General features: G+C 38.0%; 1 protein-coding gene across 7 annotated transcripts in view; it reads left to right on the top strand.

The window, feature by feature from the left end:
* The window catches only part of INTS6L (integrator complex subunit 6 like), a 51,846-nt gene that overhangs the window by 13,674 nt on the left and 25,530 nt on the right, over positions 1–12,642 (top strand). For 5 of the 7 annotated variants that reach the window (XM_031445674.2, XM_031445673.2, XM_031445679.2 and 2 more), the window contains exons 3-6: positions 9,761–9,910; positions 10,725–10,814; positions 11,053–11,236; positions 11,520–11,648. In XM_031445674.2, coding sequence (XP_031301534.2) covers positions 9,761–9,910; positions 10,725–10,814; positions 11,053–11,236; positions 11,520–11,648 — 553 coding nt within the window. The remainder of the gene's footprint in view (positions 1–9,760; positions 9,911–10,724; positions 10,815–11,052; positions 11,237–11,519; positions 11,649–12,642) is intronic. The other 2 variants (XM_031445678.2, XM_031445676.2) reach the window with 2 other exon arrangements.

Raw genomic sequence — 12,642 nt, 5'->3', positions numbered from 1 at the left:
GGTGTGAAAGTCATTGTGATATCAAAACCACTTTAAATTTTAGAAAGCGGTTCCTATAGGTGCTGATGTGCTGTATCGCACACCTACTGGTTAAAGTGGTGTGCGTTACCCCATCTTATCGGTAAATGTCACTTCATTTTATTGAAGTCATTTCTATTTGCTGCCAACAGTTTAATGTTCATAACAGATTTCTAGCAATGGTTACCTCTGAAGAGTGGAACTGAGAGTTTGGTGAAGAAATAGACTAACTTTGTATTTCTGTTGGGATTTTTGAACAATGCATGTGCGTTACTTTTATAATGTAAAAAACAGCTCATAACATTTTTTTGAGAGAATTTTTAAAAAAAGAATCAGTCTGCAGGAAAGAGATGCCATCTAATCTTTAGAAAGTAAGAAACGGCCAGTCTCCCATCTCCTCTGCTCAACTCCTTCTGTGATGTTTGGATGACTTAGTCACACTCCTATCCTTGTATATTTTTCCAAGGCCACTTTTGTTGATTTTTATCTTGTATATGTGTTCATAAAAATGTCTCCTATCAGAACCCCAAATCTAAACAACTCAACATGTGATCTGCACATTAGCAGTTTTTGTTTGTTTGTTTGGTTTGACTTGGATTGGTTTTTTCTGCTACTGGATATTGGTCAATAGCCACAGTTGAAATGGACTGGGCGTGAAAGGAAATGTAACATTTATACCTGACTGAGTTTGGTAATTTCTTTGCAACTCTATGGTATTTTTCTTTCAGTAACAGTCCAACTGGCTCTTGGACAGAGGAGAAAATTTGGTTTCTACATGTTAGCATCCTCTGGTGAAGATCAAATTTCTTTTGATCTTATGCTTTCACATGAACTCTGAGAGGTGCGCTGCTTCATAATTTTATCTTAATTCCCTGGAGTAAGAATTGAAAAGTCATAAAAAAAAACTTTGCAGATATTTTAGACTAATCCTTGTGATTGTTAATCCTCTAAAAAAACAAAACAAAACAAAAAAACCCCTCATACTAGGTATCTTAAAGAGACCAGTAACACAAAATGGCAAACTTTGGGAAGGTGGAATCAAACTAAATCATTTCTGTGCCCAGTTTACTTGAAAATACGTGGTTATGAGAGTCTTTAACTATCCACTGAATAAATAGTTCAGTGGGCTACAAACTGTCAAATAAGTTTCTGCGATATAATGGGGGTCAATTTCTAAGAACTTTTTTTAAAAAGTAGAAGACTCAAGTAAGCTACATTTCTTTTGTGTCTTGGCTGGTAGTATTTCCTGGAGCTTGTGGATGAAAATTGGTGGACCAAACCACAGAATGATAGCATTCAGAGTTCTCTGAGAGAAAGTTGATGTAATCAAATAAAATGGACTTTGAGCATCTTGACAAGTTCAGGACACTAAGAAGTGCCCCTGGGAAAGTAACTTTGAAAAAAGGAATCTAAGAGAACTGGATAGTCTTAAAACAAGTAATTTTATTAGAAAAAGCTATCTTCGTACACATAAAACCCAGAATAATAGAATGTTTCCTTTGAACCTAGAAGTGTATCAGTACCTTGAGTCAAGTGAGAAAGTCACAAAAAAAGTGAAATCAGGCTGAATTGCTAGAGTATTAAGGCAAAAAAATTGTCTCAATATTGGCTTGGAAAATATAGCACAAGCAGAGAGTTTTAAAAGGTGATACAAGAAGCAAGACACTTCTATTCTTTCAATGATACAGCATCTTCCTACTGTGTATTTCACAATTTTAACAACCTCCTTTATAGGTGCACTAGCTGTAAACACAATTGAAAAAAAAATTTGAACATATTAAAGTGTTTGGCTGTTACAGTGTTCTGTTTACATAAGAGGGCAAGTAAACTTTGTCTTATATTTATCAGAACTGGAGTCCATTTAGTTGTGAAAAGAAAATTCTTGAAGTTGAAAACTTTTAACCAGTACAAATATTCCATATAAGGCTAAGGGCAAAGACCAAGGGAAAAGTCATTTGTCTTCTCAGGAGACAGAGTTGATTGGAAAAGCAGGGCTTCTTATTTTTCATGTTCCACTGGTCCCACTGGTCAGTTTACCAACATAAGAACAGTTTGTGATGACAAAGATGATAGAATGTTAAATTGGAGAAGAAGGTTAAATTGGCTGAAAAATGCTGTTGAAATTGATTTATTCAGATTGTCTGGGTTGTTGCAGAGCAAGTTTCTCCCAAACTTGTGGAGAGCAGATGGAAAAAGGGAAATAGTTTATCTTTCAATGAGAGAAATGATAGCCCGGCTAAATTTAGACTCTGGCTTTAACTTGCAACATCTGGGAAAATACTCAAATCTGTTAATCATCTCATTTGTAACCACCTAGAAGAAGAGCCCAAGGTTCAGGATAGCCCTCTGTATGGGTTTATGAAGGGCCAATATTACCAGGCTGATTTCATTTCCTTTAATACAAAATAAAAAGTCTTGTCAAGGAGAAGGAAACATGTTATTTTCTCTCTGGAATCCAGCAAGTTCTTTTATTCACTGTGAAGGGCTTGCTAACAAGCTAGGAAGCCTTGGGCTGAATTGAACTCTCTTCAGGAGAGGGACCAAATAGGCTTTCAAGGGAGTGTGCCCAAAATGGATTAGCGCAGTGGCTCAGCACCAAGTCAGAGGGACAGAGCAAGTGCTGCCCTTCCAGTGAGAGTTTCTCTCACTGCTGTGTGAGACAGCCCAGCTTGTGACCATCTATAGTCTGGAAGGATTATTTTTGCTTTTTGAAATAATTCCCTGCCGTTCCCTTTCCGTAGCTGTCACTCTAGAGAATTTTAATTATTCAACTGTTTTTTGATTTACAAATATTCAATTTACCTGGTTTTTAAGGGGCACTTCTTTTGTCGAAAGTTAGATGCATGCAGCTGCCCTAAAAAATGTTCAGTTACCTTGGGTGGAGAAATTAATACTATGTTCATTAAATGTGCAGTATATACTAAGTCTAACAAGATTATTCATATTTTGGAAAAGGATTACAAGTGACAGGGGTTTACAGAAAGTACTCTAACCACTCCCACATCCCCTTCAAGGACAGTTGATCTGTTTTTATCTCTTTTACTTGTTTATACTTCCTGGCAAGATTTCCTTGGAGGAAAGGGTTCTTCCATTTTAAAAAATGAAAATCAATGAATCAGAAAAATGGTCCTGCCAAAGTGTAATGAAGTTCAGGAAGGACAAGTATTAGGATGCTGAGGTTTGGAGAAGCCACAAAATTAACACCCCTACCTTTCCCCTCTCCATTGAAACCAATGGAGAAATAAGACACAGGAGCCAGCCAGAGTTCTAAATAATTGCTTATTATTGATAAGAAGATGGAAGTAAGGGTGCAGAGGATAGTAGAAAATATTTCTTTTAGGTTTTGTCCTTCTGAGGAAAGGAGTCCAAATTCTCTTCTTTCTATGGTGATATGTTGATGGGCATTTAGGTTGCTTCTGTGTCTTGGTTATTGTAAATAGTGCTGCTATGAACATTGGGGTGCACGTGTCTTTTTGAATTAGAGTTTCCTCCAGATATATGGCCAGTTGCTGGATCATAGGGTAAGTCTATTCCTAGTCTTTTGAGGAATCGCCATACTGTTTTCCACAGTGGCTGCCCAAACTGCATTCCCACCAGCAGTGTAGGAGGGTTCCCTTTTCTCCACAGCCTCTCCAACATTTGTCATTTGTGGACTTTTGAATGATGGCCACTCTGACTGGTGTGAAGTGATATCCAGTTGTAGTTTTGATCTGCATTTCTCTGACAATTAGCAATGCTGAGCATATTTTCATGTGCCTATTGTCCATTTGTATGTCTTCCTTGGAGAATTGCTTGTTTAGGTCTTCTGCCCATTTTTGGATTGGTTTGTTTGTTTTTTATTATTGAGTCGTATGAGCTGTTTGGACTATACACATTTAAACCAGGACTGAATGAACATACTTACTAAGACAGGAGGCATTTTCTTTCTGTAAGTCAGACTTATATAAAGGATGGATACAAGGTATGGAATTATAGGATATGAAAACTGAAAGGGACCTTAGAGTTGGCTTTCAGCTTTTTCATTGCTTAGATGAGGAAACGGCCCCAGTATGGAGTAAACGACTTACTCTGGACCACTTGTTTTGCTAGTTACAGCCACAGGATTAGACCAGGGTCTTCAAAGTTCTAGTTCACTGCTTCCCACACCCAACTGGTCTGCATTTTGACATCAGGGAAAGTAAGCTTAAATTAATTGAAATTTGGAAATTCCATTTAACTTATGAACCTTTAAGCTAATATAACATGTCTATGAGGTGAGGATGTGGAATAGGTAGAGGGATCTAGTACAGTGAGTGCTTTACATTGGTGGGTTCTAAAGTTAGGCTACCTGGGTTCAAATCCTGGCTGTGTCACTTACTAGTTGTTTGACCTGGACAAGCTGCTTACCCTCTCTGAGCCTCAGTGTGATCATCTATAAAATGGAAATAATAATAGCACCTACTTCATGGGGTGATTATGAGGCACAGATGAGAAGGATACATATACAATGCTTAGCATAAGTGAGTTTCTGACACATAGGCACACTGATTGATATTACCTCTGAGTATTATTTATCATCATCATCATTATCATCATTTTACTTCTGGGAGACTTTAAAAACTTGAACTGTGAGAACAATAGATTCTTAGTTTAAGATTTCACCCACCCCAGGTTACTCCTTTGTCCGAAACCTCTACTCTTTAGTTCTCTCAGGTTAGAAGTTTTGTAATCATCTTTTACTCTCTCTCCTTTAGGCATATGGTCTGTCACCGAGTCCTATCTTAGTGGTGTTCAATGGTTCTCATTTGGGGAGAAGGTATAGCTCAGTGGTAGAGCATGTACTTAGCATGCACAGGATCCTGGGTTCAATCCCCAGTATCTCCATTAATACATACATATATACAAATAAACTTAATTACCCCCCCTAAAAAAAGCTTTAAGAAGATTCAATTTTATTTAAAAGTTAACAAAAATTTGTATATGTATGACTGAAACATTATGCTATACACCAGAAATTGATACAACATTGTAAACTGACTATACTTTAGTAAAAAGAATGCAAGTTTAAAAAATTAAATGGTTCTCAATTAACCCCTTCCTCTTCATTTCTATCTTAATTCAGGCCCTGATTTCCTCCAACCTGGATGATAGTCAGACCTCCTAGCTTCTTTTTCCTGACTACAGCTTCTCCTTCCCTAGTCTATCCTATAGTTCACTGCCAGACTGACCTTCCTGAGATGCTGCTTTGATCCTGTTTCCCTCTGCCTTGGAATCTGTAATGAGTCTATTTTCTGCTGAAGCAAGGCCAAGCTCTCCTGCCTGACCTTCAGGTCCCTCTAAATCATCTCTGTCCAATAATGCCAGCCACACACAACATTTACAGTTTTCTAGTAGCCACATGAAAAAGTAAAAATAAACAGGTGAAACTTTTAGTAGGATATTTCATTTAACTGAAAATTTTCAAAACATTATCATTTCAACAGGTAGTCAATACAAAAATAATGAGATATTTTCATTCCTTTTTGTTGTTCTAAGTCCTCAAAGTCCCCTGTGAATTTTACACTTACATCATGTCACAAGTCAGCCTAGCCATGTTTCAAGTGCTTGGTACCCACATGTGGCTGAGGGCTAATGTATCAGGTAGTGTAACTGCAGACTGTGCCCCTATAACTGTCCATTGTCAGCCCCACAAACAGGGTGGACCCAACTGTTACTTCTTCCTGGTTTGTTAACACAAAATAAGTATAGTAACACCATGCCTATTTTATAGAGCTATCTTAAGCAAATGTGAAGTACGAAAGTGCTTTATAAGCTATAAGGCTCCATAAAAATGTATGCACGTTATTATCAGGAGTAAAGGTTTTACTGACATGAGATAGAATACCTTTGGGGTAATTTGAAAGAAAAGAGTATGAAGAAGGTCAATGGGCTGTCCTGAATTCATTGATGAAAAAAATCAACTCCAAGCAATGAATGAATAATATCAACATACACTTTCTCCCACTGGCTCTAAATAATGAAATTTGGGAAGAATTTTTCACATTAATGAGGTTTTCTAGGTAGCTAAATTACTCTGTAGGCCATTTTCCCCCTTCAGCCTTCCGAGGACTGGATTTAGGGGCATTTAGTTCCTCTCTTGAAGAGGTCAGACTGCTAACAAAAAGTTGATTGCTTTGGGTAGTAAATGTAGCCCACATACTTTCTAGCACTGAGGTCAGAGTAGCATTCAAATTTCTTGTATTGTCTAATTCATTGCAAAGGATTGAAATTGACCTAAAAACAGAATGCCAGTGATTCAGGTGCAGAAACAATTTGTAAAATGTTTTAAATTCATATTATAAAGGAAATTTTAAAGAGCAATTATGGCATCAGATTGATTAGTAAGACTACTAACAATTAGGACACATTATTTTAAATATCATTGAGTTATAGGGTGTTTGCTTAAGTGGTACCCAAATCTTATCCCAACCCTTTACCAGATCAAGTAGTTCACTCATTTTTCTTTGGTCATGTCTTGAACTATCTTGTGGCTCTCAGGAGTTCAACACTGGCTGTGTATATAACTCAGATTGCTAAATGAAGTCATTCTGAAATAAAAAAGCCAACTTTGTAAAGTGGCTTCTGGGCGAAGGATCCCACCATTCACAGGTTTGCCCAAGCCAGAAAACTCAACCTAATGTATGACCCTTTCTCCCTCATCCATCCCCCTAATTAGCTACTAAATTTTTCTGACTCCACCTCTGAAATATTTCTTTAATCTGCAACCTCCTCTCCATCCCCACTGTCCTTGCTCAGGCTTTCATCACTTTTCTCACAAGCTATTGCAACATTCTCCAAACCAGTTTCCCTGCCTCCAGCTTCAGCTTCCCCTCCACCCCACAATTTATTCTCCACCCCACCAGCAGAATGTTCTTGCTAAAACACAGATTGGATCATGCCACTCCCCTAATTAAAAACCTCAAGTTATTCCCAGGGACAGTAGATAAAATCCAGACTACTGAGCACAATGTACAAAGCACTTTACAGTCAGAGCCCGACTAATTAGCTTTGCCTCCTGCCATGTACCCAGAGCAATGATCATCAAATTACTTGCGGTTTTCCAGGAAGCCCTATCCTTTCGTAAACCCCCTGCTCTCTTCCTTTGGCCTGCCCTCTCCACTCCTCACATCAGTGTGGGGATCCCATGATCTCCTCATGCCATTAGACTTCCTCAAGTGCCCCATCTTCTGTGACAAGCCTTCCCTAACGCTTGGACATTTGTTCTTCAGTCTCTGTAACTTCATTCCTTATTCCTTTGCGGCAGGAACTCCTCAAGGGCTAATTCCTCTCTATGTCTCCAGCCTGTAGCATTCCGCTCAGCACAGCAGAGTTGGTCCATAAAATAAAGAATTGGTGCTAAACCTCCCAGCTGTATGCCTTTCTCTTCTACTCTAAAGAAGAAAACTAAGTTTTGAATTCTGTGTGATTTATAATCATCTCCTGATATTTCTAGGTATTTGATGAGGAAAATTTAAATCATAATCCTTCCTTTAAAAAAAATCTTTATCGTAGAATATTTATTTATCCGTGTGAATTCTTTTTTTTTTAAGTTGAAGTATAGTCCGTTCACAATGTTGTGTCAATTTCTGTGGTACAGTATAATAGTTCAGTCATACATATAGATACATATATTCGTTTTCATTACAAGATATTGAATATATTTCCCTGTGCTATACAGAAGAAACTTGTTTATCTATTTTATATATAGTCATTAGTATCTGCAAATCTCTAACTCCTAATTTATCTCTTCCCACCCTCTTCCCCCTCACCAGTAACCATAAGTTTGTTTTCTATGTCTGTGAGTCTGTTTCTGTTTTGTAAATAAGTTCCTTTTTTTAAGGTTCCACATATAAATGATACCATATGGTATTTTTCTTTCTCTTTCTGGCTTACTTCACTTAGAATGACAATCTCCAGGTCCATCCACGTTGCTTCAAATGGCATTGTTTTATTCCTTTTTATGGCTAAGTAGTATTCTATTGTATAAATATACCACAACTTCTTTATCCAGTCATCTGTTGATGGACATTTAGGTTATTCCCATGTCTTGGCTATTGTAAATAATGCTGCTATGAACACTGGGGTGCATGTATCTTTTTGAATTAGAGTTACCTCTAGCATAATCCTTCCTTCTAACTAAAGTTTAGTTTGTCTAATTCAATAAGATTTTTCTTGGGCCACAAGGAATTATTCTCATGTCCTACTTTCCCCAGTGACTAAAAGTCATATATATAGTCTGGCCAAAGGAATAATACATGGAAAGGTTTTACCTTTGGATTCCTTGATTTATAGGATGTGTTAGGAAAAACAAAGCACATTTTTAATTTCACAGAAGGCCAGACTACTGGACTGGAGTGGATCTTCACCAGGATCACCTTCACCTCTTATGGTTATGGAGGTTGTGTACTAGTCAAGCCTAGGGAGCACCATTCTCATGGGACACAATGTGAACAGCTCTCCAGGGTGGTATCATGCACAGTCTTATACAGTTTCCCTGTTTATCTAATCCTCTTCATTTTTTCAGATAATGAAACTTAAGTCCTAAGAGCCAACAGATTTGCTCAAGGTCACACAGATACTTCATAGTAGGGTACAGGCAATCAGCTCCTTTGCTGCCTCTCAGTCATTCTGACCCAGATTGCTTTAGGAGACTGTGAAGGTAGAAAAGATAGTGTTTGCTATATTTGTATGGATAACAGTCTTTAGCTAAACAGGAAATTTAAATCATTTAGTTAACTCTGCATTATTTGTGCTGGATTCCCACCTCCATCTGTACTGGTCTGGTTGGCATGACTTTGACCTTCAGCATATTACACTGCTGCCCTTCAGGGCTACCAAGACTCAGATGGTGGTCTGTCTCACCAAGTTGCCAAGCTGTGTTGTCCACTCTCTCCCTTGCTGGCCTAGCCCTCTGTGTCCTACTGTTAGCTGCCATCTTCTTTTGGCATCTCTTCTTGGCATTTGGTGCTGCTTTGTTTTTATAGCCATCGATGACCATCAACGTGATCCTTTCCTTCTATTTTACAAACCATGCAATCAGAGCATGTTGGCTGTTGACCTTGGGTCTTTGGTTCTCCGCTGCTGTTCGTAGCTGCTGGGGGTGCCTAGGCATTGCTGCTTTTATGCCAAAACTTTTTGGTTTCTTTTCTTTCCCCTCTATTCTAGATTTAGGGCTTTCTGAATGCTTGAAGATGCCAGAAGGGTTGTCTCCAAATAGTCTGGGTCCATTCCTATAATTTCCCTTTTACTCTTGTTTAAAGTGAAAATATTGTTTGGGAGGAAGAATCTTGGTTAGAAAACTTCATGTAGATCAGACACTCAATAGCTAGTTGTCTATATCAGGGACAATACATTAAAAAATTACTCCTTCCTCTTCCGCTTTCTCCGTGCTCATGATCAGTGTCAAACTAAAGTAAATACTGAGGTGTTTTGGTAGGTTCGATTGAGCCTGAATAGAAAACTAGACTTCTTGAGCCAAAGCCCTCTAGCCATAATGGACTGAATGCATTGTTTGCGTATTTGCTTTTGATCATTGATGCTGGCAGATCTTTCTGAAACCAATTGCTTGCTTTAGTTCCACTTGATCAGTCAAGATATAGAATAGAATTAGATTAAGGAACTATAATTCATTAGAGGTTTGATACTTGCTATTTAGTGGTTGTTTGTACTTCATATATTGTTCATTGTATAATTGGGAATTTCTTTGTAAATGTTTGATTTTCAGGCTGGTTGGAAGGAAAATCACGCAACATTCATGAGTGAACTAAAAAATCTTCAGGCTTCTGGACTGACTACTCTTGGTCAGGCTCTAAGATCCTCATTTGATTTGTTAAATCTCAATAGATTAATATCTGGAATAGACAATTATGGACAGGTAAAAAAAATTTTGAGTGAGTACAGCTAATTTATTTTGGTGACTTGGGGTAAGAATTGGAAATTGGGCATGGTTACCAAGTTTTCTGCTACTTTTCATAAGTTCCAAAATGAGCGCCATGTATCTTTTAAATACATACTTTATCAAAAATCCTTTTGGGGGGTGTCTTTTATGTGGCTTGACCATAAAATAGTTAAAATTGCCTAACCCACCAGAACATCAGGTATAATGGGATGAATAAATTGCTGAGAAATATTAGAACAAGACAATTGAAGAGAAACTTTCAGAGCCCTTAACTCCCTCATCCCTCCCAATTCAATGAAAACAGGCTAGAGTAAGAGGAAGGCAGAATAGCATTTGCTGCTGCTACCATTGCACTTTTCTAACCGTAAAAACTCTGCTCACAATAGCCAGAGTCACTGTCCAGGTCGCAGAGCATTAGTCACTAATGTCCCCCTCTCTGTGCCAGGGTTTTGACTCAGGTGAATGGATTCACAGGTGTGGGTGATGCTGTCATTATAATCTCTTTATATCTTTCTTTTATGATTATTTGGAAAGCAGATGTAGAGAGGGACTTGGATGTTATAGTTTGGGGAGTTCCTGAATTATAAGACTTCCTCAGTTTATTCTGAATGTTACCTCTTCAGGGATTGTTATTTTGATTCCCACCCACTTCAGTCCCTAATCTTTTCCTTCTTATTTATCCAGGCAAATTTTCTCACACACTTGAGAGATCACTGGCAAGGCAAATGTAAAAGCTGAAGTTCAATTTTATTACTTGACATGGCTCTAATACTTTCTAAATGTATTTTAGGGGAGAAATCCATTTTTTTTAGAACCGTCTATTTTAATTACCATCACAGATGGAAACAAGTTAACAAGTACTGCTGGTGTGCAAGAAGAGGTGAGATTTCATTTTTTTTAATTTCGTTTAAATGGCAGAGAACATGTAGTTATTTCTGTGGGAGGCATAAATTTCCAGTTAAGAAAAAGTTTGATCAGATCTTCCATCTTGATAATCCTTGAAAGATGGCCTCATTTTTATTGAGTATGTCAAAGAAAAACGAACCCTTTAACTCTTTAACCTTCTTCATTTCTGTATGGGTGGTTATGATGAAACTTTTCTAATTTTGCTTTATCAGCTTCACCTTCCTTTGAATTCTCCTCTGCCTGGAAGTGAACTAACCAAAGAACCTTTTCGTTGGGATCAAAGGTTATTTGCCCTGGTGTTGCGTTTGCCTGGATTGGCTTCTACTGAACCAGAGCAGCTAGGGAGTGTACCAACTGATGAATCTGCCATCACACAGATGTGCGAAGTCACAGGAGGTATTGGCCATATTTACTACTTCTAAAGGGAGAATTCCGAGCAGCAGAGTATCGTTTTCCTTAAATGCCATATCCAGTGTCGTTTTCCTTCAGAATCTTAAAGCTCTGAGGCTGAAGCTCATCATTAGTGTGATGTTTGCTGCCCATGTAGTTTTGATTATTTCAGGTTATAGTTTAGGATTTCAAATGCTTGTATTGTTAAGTAGTATTTTATTTGATCAAACTTGGACTATTTGTTGTTGTTGTTGTTTTGTTTTGTTTTGTTTTTTTTGTTCTGGTACAGGTCGCTCCTACTGTGTTAGAACACAAAGAATGTTGAATCAATGTTTAGAATCTTTAGTTCAAAAAGTTCAGAGTGGTGTAGTTATTAACTTTGAAAAAACAGGACCAGATCCGCTTCCTATTGGAGAAGGTACAGTAGACAACTTTTTATTTTAACCTTAAAGTGTTATATAGGAGAGTGATCTGAGAGTGGGAAGACATTAAACTCATCACAATGGATACCATCTTCACTCTCCACATGCATTCAAGTGCTTACAGACATCTATCCAAACAACTGCCATTCGGTCATTGCCTATGTATATGTTTCAGGTGGCCAATTTCTAACTTTAATTCAATGTCAAGTCTTCCTAAGAAAATTCTTCCTTTTCCCTACTCACTTCATATTTCTGGTCCCAGTCTTGGGATGACACTGAATTCTTCACCTCTCTATTCATGAAATATATGGAGATTCACTATATGGAGTGCCTCTTAACGAGCCATCTGGTTTTGGTCTTGTGAGCGCCAAATGTGCCAAGCTATCTTTAGGAAATCTGCGTTTGTTACCATACATCAGCAAGAGATTGTGAATGTTTATCCAGGAACTGCTCATATTCTAAAAGATCCTACACCAGTATTTTCCTGGCCACTTTTAAATTTTAAATTTTCTCTTCAAATGAAATTTTCCAGAAAGTTCAACATCTCAAAATCTGACAGCAGAGCTACTTTTGTATCCGGAAAGGGAATCCTACCCGCATTGCAAGGCTTCCTCAGAGCAGCATTCTAGGCCATCACTTCTCCGCATTCCTGTCAGTTCACACACATACATACACATGTGTGCCTAGCCTCCGTCGTTACCATGCTGCTTGTCTGATCTAATCCATGCATTTTACTCACTGTGACTACAATTAGTGGTAGCTGCCTGGAGAAGCAAAGGGGGTAAGTGTAAAAGGGTAGAAAGACACACATTTCTTGCTGAAGCGGTGGATCCTGTGGTTCCTGACCTTTTTAGTTCCCAGAATCCTTTGAGAAGCTATTGGAAAAATAGAGACCCTTCTCCCTAGAAAAATGGCAACACATACACACAACATAATTTTGTATTTAATTTCAGGGATTCTTGGACTCCAATTTAAAAACACCTGCCATAG

This window comes from Camelus dromedarius, chromosome X (genome assembly GCF_036321535.1).
Source record: "Camelus dromedarius isolate mCamDro1 chromosome X, mCamDro1.pat, whole genome shotgun sequence".
NCBI classification, from domain to species: domain Eukaryota; kingdom Metazoa; phylum Chordata; class Mammalia; order Artiodactyla; family Camelidae; genus Camelus; species Camelus dromedarius.
The sequence above is the reverse complement of the archived record's forward strand: the minus strand, read 5'-3'. Positions and strand labels throughout refer to the sequence as shown.